Source organism: Bactrocera tryoni, chromosome 1 (genome assembly GCF_016617805.1).
Source record: "Bactrocera tryoni isolate S06 chromosome 1, CSIRO_BtryS06_freeze2, whole genome shotgun sequence".
In the NCBI taxonomy this organism is placed as follows: Eukaryota; Metazoa; Arthropoda; class Insecta; order Diptera; family Tephritidae; genus Bactrocera; species Bactrocera tryoni.
In genome coordinates this window covers 82,435,329-82,452,007 of record NC_052499.1, presented here as the reverse complement: position 1 = coordinate 82,452,007, position 16,679 = coordinate 82,435,329, and the positions used below count along the sequence as shown (strand labels likewise).

Genomic DNA, 16,679 nt, shown 5'->3' with positions numbered 1-16,679 from the left:
TATTTTCTTACTCGAAACTGTTCTGAATGATCTGTAGAACATTTCCCGCATACGCGATTTTTTAGTTTCTTGAACTCCCTGTAAATCAACTCGCTCTACTAAATCGACACAGATGTCATGCTGATCATTTATATTTTCCTCTGGTTGTTAAAATTTCGTCGCAACCTCAATATACACCGCTGAGGGTATAATTAGTTAACACATTTACAAAAGCGGTTTATGTCTTCAAATTATAATTTACTCTCGGACTTCATAAGCGATACATTATGTTCAGCAGAAGTTAAACTCTCATTTACTTTATACCTTTAAACTTATTTCACTGAAAATTAAATTTCAAAAAACCGGCTAGCACAGTGATTTCGTTACAGCACATTTTTCGATTAACCACTAAATCAAGTATAAGGCGGCGCACATTTAAGCTGCTTTGGCTATTGGTTTTGCATCTTCAGCATCAAGTTTCTTGATACGGTTTAAGTTAATGCATTCTCTGAAAGCTGCAACTTCTTCGGAACACTTCAAGGTTTGACCAGGATTTGCGCGATAACAAGCAATGACTTGTGCCTTGAGGTCCTGACACGGTGGTAATTGGTGTACAGGCGAAGCTGTAGCAAAGCGCTGACGAACATCCTCAAGTGCTGAGGAGTATTCTTTTTCCATGATTGTATTTGTTTTCTTGAGTGTCTCTTCAAGCGCAACCAAACGCTGACGCCACATCGCATCATTTTGCGTAAGTTCGGCCTCTTTTTGACGGACCATATCAGCTGCTGTGATCGTTGTGCCGCTTGGAGCAACGTAAACTGTCTGAGTTGCAGGTGCTTGGTAAACAACGGTTGGTGGTGCTACAGCTGGTGGTGTTGCCGGCTTAACGGGAATTGGGCGAACATCTTTGACTGGAGGGGCTGGTGCCGCTTCTGCCGCAGCACTTTCTTTCGCTAAAAATAAAATTAATAATATAAAATAATTCCAGTGTTAATTTTCAAAATATAGCAACAAAAATCGAATGGACATTGTCGCTGTTGCATAACAAATGCCAATAAGATTTGAGCAGATAACTAATGAATAATTATTGCTGCTTTTAGGGCCAACCTGCATACTTTTCGTTAGGAAATCAATTTGTATCGTATATACCTTGTTTGTTTATGCCTTTCTTTAAACGTTGCACAACCTCGTCGGATATGTCGATAACTCCAGGGTTCGGGTTGTCCATCGACACAGAGCGTGGTTCAGTTGAATGTGCCGCTCCCATTTCAGTAATTTCTTCGACAGTGACACAAAGAGTTCTGTAATAATATATTGTACAGATTAGTTACTTTTATAGCTGTAGGATATCTATAAGTATATATGACTTCAACATACAGTTCCAAAATTCGCTACCACAAATAAAAAAAAAAAAAACCTCAACGAACACACGCACGGCGGAACGTCATAATCAGCTGTGCTTACTGTCCATGCCATATTAAGATAATGTTACTATATTTTTTCAATTGCATCAATCAAATTATTTGTTCTATCATTTTCTAAAATATAATTTTTTATAATTGAAAATAAAAATTTGTTTGAAATACAGAGAGTATGCATTGGCTTATTAAATTATTTTAATCACTTGGAGTTTCGGTCGGCGTAGATTGGTTCAACAAGAATGCGGGATTTCAAAACAAACTGGCTGAGAACTACGGCAACTCTAGGGAACAACTGGTTCTAAATTATTTGGCATGCATACACACTGCTCTGTTCCATTCCACCCTATTCTTCTTTTTTATGGCACTAATTGTCTTGTAGTTACCGCGTATTTATGTTCAATTTGTTTTTGAAATCGAATTTCTCCAATAATTCATCTTCCAATATATGTATTATGATCTTTATACAATTGAATTTCGCGCAAAATTAAATGAAAATGGAAGGAACTCCTAGATTGAAAAAGAGAGGGTCGCTTACTTTGGGACGACATTACAAAAGAGATGGTATGTTGATATTAAATAGAACAATGGTTACAAAAAAAAAAAAAAAATCTGAAACCACGTATACGTATTTTTATTTTTTTTTTTCCAGCGTCTCCAATTATTTTACAAGGAAAAATGCGTTCATCCTCAATTAATAGCATCGATAATAACAATGATGACAACGACGAATATCAACTTTTAAGAACACCTAAAACGCCTTCAATTACTTCATTAAGTTCTGATAGAGGCATCGAATGTACACCGCCACACAAAAAATTCAATTTAGATGACAGTGTGGAATATTCCCCCAAATGCTTCGATAATAGTTTTTCGCCCGGCGGTTTGCTATCACAGACACTTTCTTCAAATAGTCCTGAAGTCGGTTGGAAATGGGGCCGTCGTTCCACCGATGACCCAGCAGAAACTGCCACTCCAGATTCGGCTTATGCAGCAGATAGCAGTTTTACTTCAGCTGGGTCTAGTAGCAAAGATGTAATTAGCAGATTAGGACGATTTCGTAGCGATTCCAATGCTCAACGGCTTGCTTATGAAATGCGAAAGGAGGAACAGCGCCGAAAACTGGAAATACAAATGCGACGAGCCGAAAAGCTACGAGCAGATGAATTATTAAAACAGCGTTGTGCTAAGCTACAGGAGCAACTAAGAGAAGCAGAGAAACGACGTAAGCAGGAAATGAAAAAAAAGTTAGAAATACAAGAGCAACTTCAAAGAGTAGAAGAAAACAAGAAATTTTTGGAAGCAACCGCAGAATCGGAAACCATAGCAGAATTAGCTGAAATAAATGATATTTTCGCAAATGCGAACGATACTTTAGATGACTTCTTCAATGATTCAGATTCTGATGATTTGCTACTTGAAGCCACGCAACAGGTAGAATCAAAAATAATAGAGCAAACACAGAAGCCAGAAATTAAAACAACAGTAACTTCCCAAACAACAACATTAGTTGCAAATAATTCAGTACAAACACATAATAAGGCACTAAATCAAGAGAATACGTCAACAACTCCAAATCGTGAAGAAAAGCGTTCGTCTCTTTATATGAAGTTTTTGGAGGATGACACCCCAGATGATTGGCTCTTTTCACTCGATGATGAAATTTTACAAGCCACACAGCAACCAAAGCCACGTAATTCGCTCCAAAGACACAATTCTATGCCTACTAATACTACTAATCCTTCGATGACTTCAGCTACTGGCGGTGCCGGAGCATCTAAAAGAATCTCAACTATTACCTCGTCTGCATTACAAACTTCTTCGAGTACGGCAAGTTGTAAAGCAGTTTCTTCGCCAAAAATCAAACGTCATTCGAGTTCAACAGCCCTCCGGCCCTCTACAAGTGCTGCCTCCGGTTGTAAGTAAATTATATTTTCTCAAAACACTTGTATTTGTGTATTCAGATTAAACATAGTCGTCTTGCATTACATCCTTTAAGGCTCAATTTGCATTAAATGAAGTGCGAGCTATTTTAGGAACTCCCTCTTTCTTGGTGCTTTCAATAGTGAACACAGTAAATTATATTTTTTTTTTGTTATATTTTTTTTTCATCATAGATCGTGGTCACCAGCCCTATAACAAGAAGTAAATTGGCCACAAATATAACCGGAGCGCCGTCGATTTTTATGTATCGAGTAAAAAATAACAATCTAGCAATTAATGAAGGAAATATATATATATTTTTGAAATATGGATATACATATGTACGTAATGTTTATGAAAAATCCGAAATCAAATTATTTAGCATTCATTTACAATGCCTTCATTTCACTTTCAATATCATCTATGTATGTATACGGAATAAATATAATTCATGATTGCATAAGCAAATAATTAAGTTATGATAAACATCTAGATGAAAGTTATGTTCTGTTTGAACGTGATAGTGATAGTGGTGTTCTGTTGAAAATTTTTCTGATAGTGTTAATTAATTGAAAGAGTTTGTGAGAAAAATAAACTATCTGTTAAGCCATAGTAATAATCAACTAAGTATTATAGTATTTTATTTTGTCTTGTTTTATGTATAATAATAACATCTACTCTATTAATTAGAGTTTTCAACTGAAATCCGTTGCTCACATGCAAAAATTTAGTTGTTTAGTTTATGTTAATATGTTAGAAATCCTTGATAATGCCGACTTCCGAACTGATTGTCGAGTTAAGTCATACGCATGCACGCATAAAGTTACCTACAGAACTTACATACATATATATTCGGTTTGTTCCTCATAATCTTCCTTATATTTAAGAGCTTCCTCATAACAATAAATACATTCATCGCTGATATTTCATTTATGGTTAAAATAATTTATTTTTAAAAACTAGTTGTATTTAAGCATGTGAACAAACAATTTTTTTTATTAAAATTTATATTTTTTATAAGTAATTATAAAACTTTCTAACAAAATACCAATTAAAGAAAGCGAAGTTTCAGGCTTTAAATCACTATTTTTTATTTCTCAAAATAATTAAAATATTTTTTGTTTTTATGAAAATATGTAAATATAAATGATCCATATACGTACAAATATACAAGATTTTCTACCAGTGTTGTTGTTGTTGTGGCGGCGAATTCTGCCGGGTTGACCGTCGTTGACCGAGTAAAAAATCCGGCTCCGTTCTGGTTACGTAGACCCGAGTGTCGTGGGACTACTAGTCTTCAATAACGGTTAGTAGTTTCTTCACTTTCGAAGCAGCAAGTAATTCCAATCCTTCTCCTCATGGTGTTTTCAACACCTTGGAGTCTTCCTTTTTTTTGCCATATTAAGTTCCTTTTATAGGTGGAGATGCATCCATTGCATATACATATGTATGTATGTCTGTATTTCTCTAACTTTTTTTTTGGTAATTTTAGTGTTTCACTGTGTTCTCGATATAGTCTGTTGTAGTTGTAGCAGCAGAATTCTTCCGAGTTTACAGTCCGGGTCCGTTCCGGTTATGTAGACTCGACCGCCTTGGCAACGGATATAGCTTGTTTTTCTTAACTGCTGTTGTTGTCGGCATAGTTAAGGAAGGACCTCTTGATGCTTCTGGGAGACGATTCCGCTACAAGCAGGTGATTGCTGGGATCCCAGCAGAAATTTATGTTAGGCTACAACAACAAAAATTTCTCTATTGTTTGCTAATTGGTTAGCTTAATAGATAGATTTTCGATACTAACATATGGGAGAGACTCATTTGTATGCTATGTATTCCAAACTTTTCATTATTCGAACAAATTAAAGATTTCCGTTTATAAAGGCCAAATATATGAATTTTACAAAGAAATTTTGAACCTTGATTTCGACTTTTAATGTTGACTGCTAAAACTTCTTTAAGTAGATTGAAGAAGGGTTTCGTTTTAAATCGGGAATCCTAAATTGTTCAAAAGGAATGGCCTATAAGTGAATCCACAGGCACAGTACAAAATGTGCCCGTGTCAGTGAGACAAAGAAGTGCCACTAGTGTCGAGAATATTGCTGCCGCTAGCGCATCAATTGAGGAAGACCCAAATCGGTCTCTCACACGTCGGTCTCAAGCGTTGGGCATCTCTGTGACGTCGTTGTTACGATTTTTGCGAAGAGATCTTGGCCTAAATCCTTACACGATCAAATTGATACAAGAACTGAAGTCGCTTGACCACCAGAATCGTCCTATGTTCGTGAATTGGGCTGAACAACAACTTGAAAATGGTCATTGGGCCTTGCTTCTTCCGTGATGATCAAGACCCGCACGTTACTATGGATGGAAATCGCTACCGTTCAATGATAACCGAATATTTTTGGCCCGAATTGGTTGACTTGGACTTGGACAATTCCAACAGGACGGCTCCACAAGCCACACAACGATTGTCACAATTGGTGAACGTGTTATCTCACAATTGGGCGTCTCGGTCGTGCGATTTCACGCCGTGAGACTATTTTCTGTGGGGCTACGTCAAGGCTATGGTTTAAGTCAACAAGCCAGCGACGATTGATGAACTTCGTATGAATATTGAACCTGAAATTGCAAAATTATCGGCCGATTTATGCTTGAACCGTCGAAAATTGGGTTCAGCGTCTGGACTTCTGCAAGCGTGCCCGTGGTGGCCATGCAAAAGAAGTCGAGTTCAATACATAATGACATCAAATGTAATTTCACAGGAATAAAGAATTTCATTAATATCGCAAACCGTTTTTGTTTTATTTAAAAAAAAAAAATTGTAGCGCTCTTATTGAAAAACCCGTTATTAAAATAATAATTATTAAAATGCTCTTCAAAAAACCAAAAAAAAAAACAAAAAAAAATATTTTTTCTAATTGCAAGTCTATACGTACATATGTACATATGTATGTACTATATGCCCTTAATAATATAATGGGTTGTCAAAAAAGTCTTGATTTTTTTTTAAATTTTTTTTTTATTGAAATTGAAATGAATTTTTTTTTTATTGAAATTGAAATGAATTTTTGATGACTCATGCCCAGCTCTTGACCGATGCTACGGCTGCTACTACGCCGGTCTCTTTCGACCAATTCAGCGATTTTATCGCAATTTTTGACGACAGGCCTTCCGGAGCGTGGCGCATCTTCGATCACCTCTACACCAGAACGAAAACGTCGAAACCATCGTTGTGCGGTGGAAATGGAAACTGTATCGGGTCCATAAACTGCACAAATTTTATTGGCGGCTTGAGATGCATTTTTGCCTTTATCGTAGTAGTACTGTAAAATATGCCGTATTTTCTCTTTATTTTGCTCCATGTATGCGACGCTATAACTTACGAACGACTTAAAAGAAACGACAATCAATCAAACACGTGTTAGCGCGTGAAATGAGCTTTCCAAAAAGGTATAGCATGACCCGATGCGACGAACAAAACTAGAACTACGCGCTTTCAGCGCCAACTAGCAAAAATACCGCAAGACTTTTTTGACAACCTATAGTATATAAAATCTCAATTGAATATAAATTATTGCATAAATATAAAATAACTGTTTCTTTTCCAGTGCAGCAACTATATGAATACCATTTGGGCCACTGCAAAAGACTTTTGCGTAGAATTCTAAGAAATCAAGAGCTCAAGCTGCGATCGTGTCGATGCAAGTCGGTTGGCTTTCGTTGAGTGCAATATTTTCGTTGATGATTTTATCATAATTGTTCCATTGTGTGGAAGCTACAACTCACATGTCTAATGCTTATCCTCTTTAAATAAGTATTTACCAATGGCTTTAACTTTGCTCTTGTTATTGTTGTTTTTCCTGTTATTGTTAATGTTGTTACTTGCTTTTATTCCAGGTTTTCCTAGTTTTTGCTTACATTCGGCTTGTTGTTTTTGTTTTTACAGTATGCCATATTCATTTTGCTGTTGTTGTTTTTTTACAGCACGTCATATTCATCTTGTTCCATCATTATGTTAATGCTTTTATTGTTGTTGCTTTCTAATCACCGTTAAAATAAACTGTTAATTATGCATAAATTGGTTTGTTTCGTTGAAGTTTATTTGTAACTGTCGCTGAATAACGGTGCGCACTGCGCATGCCCCATTCTTGTTTTTATTATTATTTGTTGTTGTGCACTCCATCATTGGCCATGCATTGAAGTCGCTCGCCACTGCCATATGTTCGCATTTTCTTCCTGCACACGTTGATATCAAAGTCCACACACGCACACACACGCTCGCTTTGGCTTTATTTCACTGATAAGCACAAATCAGCGCCGCCAATAAAGTTGGTCCTCCTTTTATTGCAAATCATTTATTTTAATTGTGATTGCGCAAATTATGGGAAAATCCGGCCATAAAGTCATTTGCTACTGTACATACATATGTACATATTTACAAATGCAATTGCGTGTGTGTGTGTATGTGTAAAGTAATATTTATACTCGCACAACCCGCTGCGTTGATAGTTCGCTCCATGTGCCGCTACTTTCCCGCATTTGTCATTTAATTTGTTTGTCCGTCTATGTGTGTGTGTGTGTGTTATTTGGCATGCTCTTAACCTGCTGAGTTGGAGCGTTGCGTGGCGGTTGTCGGTCGTCGGTAAGTGGATGTTTCGTGTTCTTTTTTCGTCTGCTGTCCATTTGACGTCACTCTGCTCCACAGCGAGTATGTATGTATGTATGTGTATTGTATCCCCATTTAACTGTGTACACATAAAGCTGCGCTGTGTGTGTGTGCTTGTTGGGGGTTTGCTTTTGCTCGCTTTGCTCTAGATAGAAGAATGCCAGCATATGTTTCAATTTGATTGTCAAAGAAGCTGTTGAATGGATTCTTTAATCCATTCAATGAAGTATACACAATAAAAATGAATGAGCCGAGATAAAAAAAAAATCGAACATACTTTCATGTGACCCTTTTGTTCGCAAACTCAATAAATTACTATTAAAAATAGTAGTGAAATCAACAATCAATGATAACCATTTTCTAACCGTTTGAGAACAAAAGTTACCTTTGACGCGACAATATCCATTGTCAGACGCCGTTATATCTAATTATAGAAAATAGGATAAAAGAGCCTAAGCTTCGCCTTAAAATGTGTTTTAATAAAAATAAATCCATTATTTTTCTAGTAGATGCTTTTACTAATCTATGTATGTCTCGCGTTGTATAACTCTGATCAGGTTGAGCTACATATGTACATACTTATGTATATGGCGTTTGAAAGATAAGATTTCTTATTAAGAAAAAATTCTCAGACAGTTATTTGACTTAATACTGTTAGAGCACGCGTCAAAGATGAATAACAGCAAAAAAAATTCGCCATATTTTACAGTTTTTCCTCAATAAAGTCGAAAAGGCAACTCAGACGACTGAAAATATACTTAAATAGCGTTTATAGTCCTGTAAGAGCTAATCATGCGTACCTCTGGTTTCGTCGATTTCGTTCCAGAAATTTTCATGCCATAGATGTTCCACGCTTTGGTGGACTAATTGTCGATTAAATAATGGAAATAGTTGAGTACGCGCTGAGCAGGCGCAAATGGTGACCAAGCCTGAATTGATGGCTAAGAAGATTTTGCTAAGTGTTTGGTGAGATAAGTAGAAAATCATCTCCAATCAATCAAACTCTTAATTCGGGTCTGTACTGTCATCAATAGAACAATCTAAAGGAAGTAGAAGCGACCAGCTTTAGTCAAAATAAGATAAATTCTGTTTCAGGTCACAATCATTGGAATAGCTCACCACACGCTCTGGGAGCCAAAATTTATATTATGTACTGTAAAAAATATTTGAATTTGATGGAGAACTTTGTACGAGAACCTTCGTTGAACAGTACAAGACATTTCTGAGGTAGTTTTAGGTCATCTTAAGTGAAGTTCGATTATCTAGTGTAGAAATGAGGCCATTTTGAGGCATGTCAGGTTAACTCGATCTGACTATTAATTCTTCAAACTCTCAAGTTAAATGCGTAAATTCATTAAATCTAGCTTTCAATGGCCCCGAGAAAGAAAAAAAGAGAGAGGGAGATATATTAAATTAGTGACACGCGCTTGGATCTGTATAGACTGAGTTAAGCACTACAGCGCAGTGTGCTTCGATAATTATTTCGATAAACGGACTTTTTAAATTTATACTTGTATGAATGATGTTTTGGGAGTCAAACTACCACCTAATGTAGGCGGAATGCCTCGGAAAGACCAGGCTTGACCTCATTGTACTAATCGAATCTAATTACACATTTGAATGCACGCATAAACCCAGTCATCGAAGAACACATTCTTTATGGTAAGGCTCAATGATTTCTTAAACCTACCGTTACATCACATCACTGTCTTATGAATTTGAATAACCCCTACAACATCTACAACAACAGAGGACTATACTTTTCGTCGAAAAACCTAAAGTAACTCCTAAGGTATCTAGTCTTGACTATTCTTGAATATCATTAATAGGTGGCAAGCTTAATCGAAGTAGTAACCGATTTTTGCCAAAAAGGTAGGCTAAAGTGGTGGTTAGTAAAGGACAATACTTTACAAACAACAAAGCAGAGAAAAGTATTGGATTGAAATGTAAACATATATTTCACACTCCACTATATCAACCAACCAAATAAGTAATAATTTGAGTTCGCTGATTTCAAATTTCACTCACGTAAATATGTTCATTTAAGGAGTTATATCCACTTTAGAATTTCAAAAAATCGATTCTTCGGCAACTTGTTTCAGAGATATGAGCGTATTTCTAAGAATTTTTGAGGGGTGATCCATTTCGAGGTTTCATATTATATTTTTTCTTTAAAGAAAAAACACACAAATCTCAAATTAAATGAGGAATGTTTATTGTAATTATTAACATTCTTTGTCTTTTATTTTTTGAAGATTATCTCTTTCAAATGTTGGCTGCGGCTACGTCTCAGATAGTCCATCTGTTTAGTCCAATCTTCGGTGACTGGTTCAAGCATTTCGACTAGTAACTGGCGTATGACACGCGTAATGTTTTGCTCCAAGGCCTGAATCGAAGCGGAAAAAGTCTAACTGTTTTATCTCACACGACTTTGGTGCCCAATCGATCGGCTTAAAACTTGAAAATATCTGCTCACCGAAGTATTCTCTCAACAAATCCATTGATTGATGAGCTGTGTGGAAAGTGGCGCCGTCTTGTTTGAACTTAACGTTGCCAAGGTCGCGAACTTCAATTTCAGGCAACAAATAGTCGGTTATCATGACGCGATTACGGTCGGCGTTGATGGTTGCGTTTCCACCGGCATCATATTAGAAGTTATAGTGAGTGATGATTTCACCGGCCTACAAATCACACCAAACCATTCTTTTTTCTGGATAAAATGGCAGCTCTTGAAGCTCTTCAGGTTGCTCTTCGTCACGAATGCGCCAATTTTGCTTGTTTACATACCCACTGAGCCAGAAATGGGCCTCATCGCCTAGCAAAATTTGGCTCGAAAGTGTCGGATCTTCTTGGAACTTTTCAAAAGCCCATAAAGCGAAGCGATGTCGTTTGGGAAGATCGAGCGGCTTCAATTATTGTACAATCAGTATTTTGTATGCTTTCTATTTAAGATCTCGACGTAAAATGCGCCAAGTCGTTCCATACGTCAGTCCGAGTTGCTGCGAACGCTGCTGAATCGACTCTCCACAGCTGCTATATTTTCTTCACTACGTGCTGGTCACGGCCTCTTTGATCCAACATCCAATAATGAATGCAGGGTCTCAAGATGAGTGATGGTGTTGCGAATAGCAGGTTCAGTAGGCCGATTATGTTGACCCTAAGTTGAGCGAAGCGCGGCTTCATAGAACGTGAATTTTCGTTATAAAATTGAACGATTTGTGAACGTTTTTCGCGCATAAGTCTTTCCATGATGAAATGCCAAACAATAGTGAACAAAAATAACATGGCAGCTTGACACGACTCACGCGTGATCCGTCAAAAAAAGGCTATGGAAAAAGATACCTCTAGGGGGGTCGCTCGAAAATTTATTGTAATGGGCTTAAAACCTTAAACGCGTCGGTGAGGAACATGGTTTTTGGATTTGAGATATTTTTAAGTTGAAATAAATTCCTAACCGACAGACTTGTTGTCGGAGCTCCTCCTGAGCGTCAGATATGGGATCAATGAGGCCCAACTGATTATTAAAGTACATTGAATTCTGTAAATGTACATAATTGTTCTTTATTTTTAAATTAAATGTCTTTTAAAACTTCCAGAAAAACGGTTTTCTGATTTGCAAGTGAGTATAATTCCTTAACAATAACAAATATTTGTGAAAAGTTTGTAAATTAAAATCTAAATTAAAGTGAGTGCTCAAGCACTCTCAACTTCCATACCGCCCTATCGTTTAAAAACTGTAAATAATCAGGAAACTTAATTTTTTGTATCATCCGCTTTTAATTAACCGGAAGTTAGTTACTAAAACATTGTATAAAGCTGAGAGTATTGCTTTGACTTATTGTTATAAATTAGCCGGAGGGGTTGCTTAGTACATCAAAGCAACAAGAGTGGCGAGTTTTAACCGGCAACCTTTGCTTGGAGTGAATTTCGTATGTGTCTATGTGTGCGTATGTGTTTGTGCGTGTGAGTGTTGGTGTGTGGAAAAGCGCTTTTTGCCAAATAACTGCACGCAGCGACAAGAGCACGAAGGGGAACAGCAGCAAAATACTCTAAGCGCTTGGGGGGCGGGTTGTAGGGGTGTGTGCGCAAAAATTGGTGACGTCTTCGTCAGCAAACTCTCGCGACGGTGCCAAAAGCGTACACCACAAAAAAGGCAGCCACACAAGCGTGCTGATAATGAAAACGACGCCAGTCAAGCAAGACATACATACGAACATGTACATGTATATATACGTTAATATAAGTACATATGTGTGCTTGCACGCAAAAACTGCTGCATATCTACACATACATACATACATGCGCATGCATATATTATTCATTTACATACATACATACACACCTATTTAGGCGACTGTTTATATTTAGTATACACATCATAGCTGCTTTGCTGCTTTTCAGCTGCTTTGGCGCGTTCTGCCACAGTCAAGCATACATTTAGGCGCACCACCTACCGCAAGAGGAAATTGCGTGGCCGCGTCTGCACCGCGCGCGCCATTCAAACAACACAACACGCACTGAAGTCATCCACAAAGCAATGCGACTGTGGCGCGCGGTGCGTGGGGCGGCAGCGGGCGTTAAGCTGCTGAGCAGATGATTGCCCGTCAATGCTGTGAATGAAGTCCACCAACCAAACAACACGAAGCTGCACGGCACAACAAGTGGGGTTGAATGAGCATTTACACACACACACACACAAACACAAAAAAATCCATGCTTGTATGTGTGCATGTCGAGCAGCACGGCCAGCCGTTTTGATGGGCGGCCGCAGCAGGCGCACTGTTGTATCGTGAGCTTTCGTAAGCTTTCGCTGCTGCATTTGCAGACCTGAAGCTTCGTCTGCTTTACAGCTGCTGCTCCGACTGTTTGGTATTCATTATGGCGTCGCTTCAGCAAATGCTGAACAGTTTCGTTCGGTTAGTGTAGCAGTTAAGTTCGTATAAGCGGCTAAAAACGGCACTACACACTTTACCGTCTTGTGAATTGAGTAGTACACAGTGTGAGCACAAATTAACTGCCAAAATATTGTGCAAATTGTAGTGAATTACCAGCCGTAAGCCGAATTATTGTTGTAAACTTAAACACGAAAAGTGATTGAGGAGAGTAGCAAACATTTGTAGCATACTTTTTGGCGTGGAAGCATATTGTGCATTAGCGAACATCAGCTGTGTTTGCGCAGAGTGGTTGAAAGAGTTTGGCCGCAGTGTACATATGGGCCACAGCTAAATTTGGCAAGTGTCAAAATAACGTTTGGCGTAAATTCGGGCGCAGTGTTGCCTACTCGCGAGTGTGAAGTGTGAATTTGCCCGTGGTGAAAAAAAATCAGTCTGAGCGCACAATTTACGAGCAGCGGACGCAAGGCATTCAGCAAGAAAGTTAATAAAAACAAAATAGTAATTAAATTCAGTGATTATAACGACGTCACCACAGACGATAACGGTAAAACGGGTAAAGAGCACGGGCAACTGGGCAATAATAAGTGAAATTGTGAGTTTTTCTACGAACGCAGCAGCAGCAGCAGCAGCAGCGGTGACAAGCGCCGCAAGCGTGTAAATCGCGGTTTCGATAAGTGTGCAATGGTCTTTGCTGCATGGGGCAATCCTTCGGGCCTGCTCATGTTCCTGGTATGCGCGCTGGTCGTGATCTTCGTCACTAATGTGCCCAGCGCTGTGGCCAAAGGCGGAAACGCTGCTCCGGCCGCGCTCAACGGCAGGAATGACGTATTCACCAGCTCGTTTCTGGTGCGCTTTAGGCGCAGCGTCGACAATGACCTAGCAGGCGAAGTGGCAGCGCGTTACGGATTCGATAACATTGGACCAGTAAGTACCCAATAGAGCGCAGTTAACAGTAAAGCAAATGCATTATTTTCATATGAGCAGTTTTGCTTGGCAAATCGATTAGGAAACGCAAGTGCGAAGGAACTTTCTGCTGTGCAAAGATTTTGCGTTGCAACTTCTAAATATAAAATGTGCATTCATGCGTTCAAATCACTCGTCTCATATGTGTGTTATGTTTGTGTTTGGTATAGCTGTAACTTGCCTTGTCCCTTGCCTGTGGGAAAAATCAATTCGGTTCCACACACTTGCAACATGACAACGTCACATTTAACCCTTGAAATGCCGGACAACACAACGACGACACAAGCGAATGGAAGCCAAAAAAGCAAATTAAAGAAAACAACAAGCAGAAAACAAATAAGCAACGAAAAAGCGTAGAAAAAAATGAATAAAGTTCAAAAGCGTCAAGCACTTCACTTCCCCCTCAGTGCGTTTGAAGCGGAGACTAAATGAAACCATACTTACACACACCTACATATAATTATGTATATATATAGATGTATTGTGTCTGTGTGTACGTGCAGAACAACATTGCGGTAGATGTATACCGTTACGTATAAATATATATGTACTTCCATATATGTCTACTCGAAACTTTGCACTTTGCCTTCATATGTATGTGTATGTGTCTACACACACAGCTCGGTGGGGCGGGGGCGGGGCACGTGTGTGGTGTTGGCTGGCGTATTTTTGTGATTTTCATCGCTTTCACAGCGTTGCTGAATTGGTTTTGCATTTAAATTGCCTTGTGCGTGTGCAATGAATTGCGGAGCACACTTTTCGGCAGTTATTCTTTTAATAATACAACAACAAAATCAAGCGCAGAGCTAAAAGAAAAATGTTTGCAAACTTTTAGCCTCCAACGTACGAGCCCCGTATTTGTGTGTTGTTTGTGTCTTTGTGCCTAAGCCAAATTCTTTTTAATAAGCCACAAAGTCAGCTCTCTAGCCACATTGCTGAAACATTCGTAATTTTTATGCAGTTTCATTGAAGTCAAGATGAAAAGCGAATTTCTCGAATATTATGAATATAAATGGAATTATTTGAAAATATCAAAACCCCACGCAAATCTGTATGTTTGTGCAAAGAATTTTAATTTTTTTTTCAACAGAATTGAGGGTGAGTTAGAAATTTGTATTTATGTTTGTTATATGTTTGTGTTAGTAACGTATGGTTCATAGTGTACGTAGTGGTCTAAACGCCTACTCAGATTTTGTTGCAACAGTTTGTTTTGCGAAAAGCTTGTTGAAGGTGCTATTAGTGAGAACTTGCTTTAAAATCCTAATTGCTGAAATGGGGAACATTCGAAAACAGCACGTAACAACGGTTATTTTTTGCCCTAGGTATCTTATAAATAGATGTTTTGTAAAAATACATTTCATAAATATGGTAGTCGAAAAAGTCTTTTCGCATTTTTAATCAAACTCAAACTATTTTTTTTTATTTATACTAACAAATAAATAAACAAAAATGTACCAATTTGCTCGACCACTTTATGTCATTTTTCCGATAAACACATTATTCGATCAGTGTAAACCTTTCATGAGTATAAATCGAAATTTCGAAATTTTCAGAACGAAAGCGAGCGAACCATTGTTGTGCTACACGAACTGATACAGCGTCGTCTCCGTGAACTTCATAAATTTCATTTGTGGCTTGCGTGGCACTCTTCCCTTTTTATACAAAAATTTCAAAATATAGCGAATATCTTCATACTTTTTTCAACTTCCCCGAATTAAAGTTTTTTTGGTCAAATGAAGCTTAAAATCTCACCTTTCCAACACTGTATGGTATGACACAATGTGATTGGTAACACTGGAGATATACGACTGCAACGACATCTATTATTAAATATTCCAGTCATTATAGTAAGTTCACCTCGGAATTCGATATACCCATTTCGTATATCGAATTCCGAGATTCCTACCTAATTTAAGCTTAAATGACTGGACTATAAAATACGAAAAGACTTTTTCGACTTACCAATATTTCCTATAAAAACTCATAAGACACACGGCAAAAATGCAAATTTCCATCGCCGACGGTCAAACGCTTTTAGACAAAACTTTTTCGATTTTCTTAGATTTTGCCACAACTGAGATTCGAACCTTATAATTTATTTTTCTTATAAAATATGCCAGGGTTTCCCATGTACATAAGCCGATATTTACATACAAAGGCTGAACTGATTGGTAGTTTTCTTGCTTAAGAAGTGCAAAGTAATATATGTACGACAAGTGTTCAATATATAACGGTTTTCGTGTTTTGAAAATAATAATTATTGCTTCGTCTACATTAATATTGTCGTCTTCAACATAGTCCCCTTTCGTTATTATACACCTATACCCGTTTTTCTTCTAATCGTCGAAACTCTTCTCAACTCGATTTTTGGGAATGCCTTTAGTTCTTTCAGCGATATTCATCTATCTTTAAGGTTCTCTTTATTTTTAGAATTTGTGACTGGGTCATCTTTACTGTTATGTTATGTGAGGCACGGCAAAAATTTCCATTCATTCTCATTGATTGGTCAAAAATATTGCATTTAATTTTATATCACAAATCTATGCAAAATGGTAGATCGTAGGTACCCAAAATGTCTATTGGCATTCGATAGAAGAGACTGTAGGAACATGTTCGGTATACTAACTGGTCACTGTCCCGGAGCTGACAGATCGAGAAGACTGTTGGAACTGTCTAAAGCAAGGCACCAGGGAAGCAATGCAACGTCTCTTGTTAACTTGACCCGCATTGACAAGACTACACTGTAAAAAAGAATGTAAAGAATACTCCTCATGGACATAGTAACTGAACTCTATTTGGTATCGCAAAGGACCAAAAGTAGCCTATACGTGGCTCATT

At 37.8% G+C, this 16,679-nt stretch overlaps 3 protein-coding genes across 3 annotated transcripts in view; 2 read left to right on the top strand and 1 right to left on the bottom strand.

Moving 5' to 3' along the window:
- Positions 1-216: 216 nt before the first annotated feature.
- On the bottom strand, positions 217-1,426 carry LOC120776090 (MICOS complex subunit MIC25). Its single transcript, XM_040106571.1, has 3 exons — positions 1,357-1,426; positions 1,129-1,280; positions 217-932 (listed from the first exon to the last, which is right to left on the bottom strand). Exons 2-3 carry the CDS (start codon positions 1,244-1,246, stop codon positions 415-417), a joined length of 636 nt encoding a protein of 211 aa, XP_039962505.1. The 5' UTR covers positions 1,247-1,280; positions 1,357-1,426; the 3' UTR covers positions 217-414.
- Positions 1,427-1,810: 384 nt separating this feature from the next.
- LOC120766323 (stress response protein NST1) lies at positions 1,811-3,947 on the top strand. The gene is made up of 3 exons (XM_040091747.1): positions 1,811-1,961; positions 2,050-3,315; positions 3,515-3,947. The coding sequence occupies exons 1-3, from the start codon at positions 1,889-1,891 to the stop codon at positions 3,544-3,546; spliced, it is 1,371 nt and encodes a 456-aa protein (XP_039947681.1). The 5' UTR covers positions 1,811-1,888; the 3' UTR covers positions 3,547-3,947.
- Positions 3,948-12,904: 8,957 nt separating this feature from the next.
- The window catches only part of LOC120782612 (neuroendocrine convertase 2), a 64,513-nt gene continuing 60,738 nt past the window's right edge, over positions 12,905-16,679 (top strand). Inside the window, exon 1 of the mRNA XM_040114979.1 lies at positions 12,905-13,802. Coding sequence (XP_039970913.1) covers positions 13,560-13,802 — 243 coding nt within the window. The 5' untranslated portion in view covers positions 12,905-13,559. The remainder of the gene's footprint in view (positions 13,803-16,679) is intronic.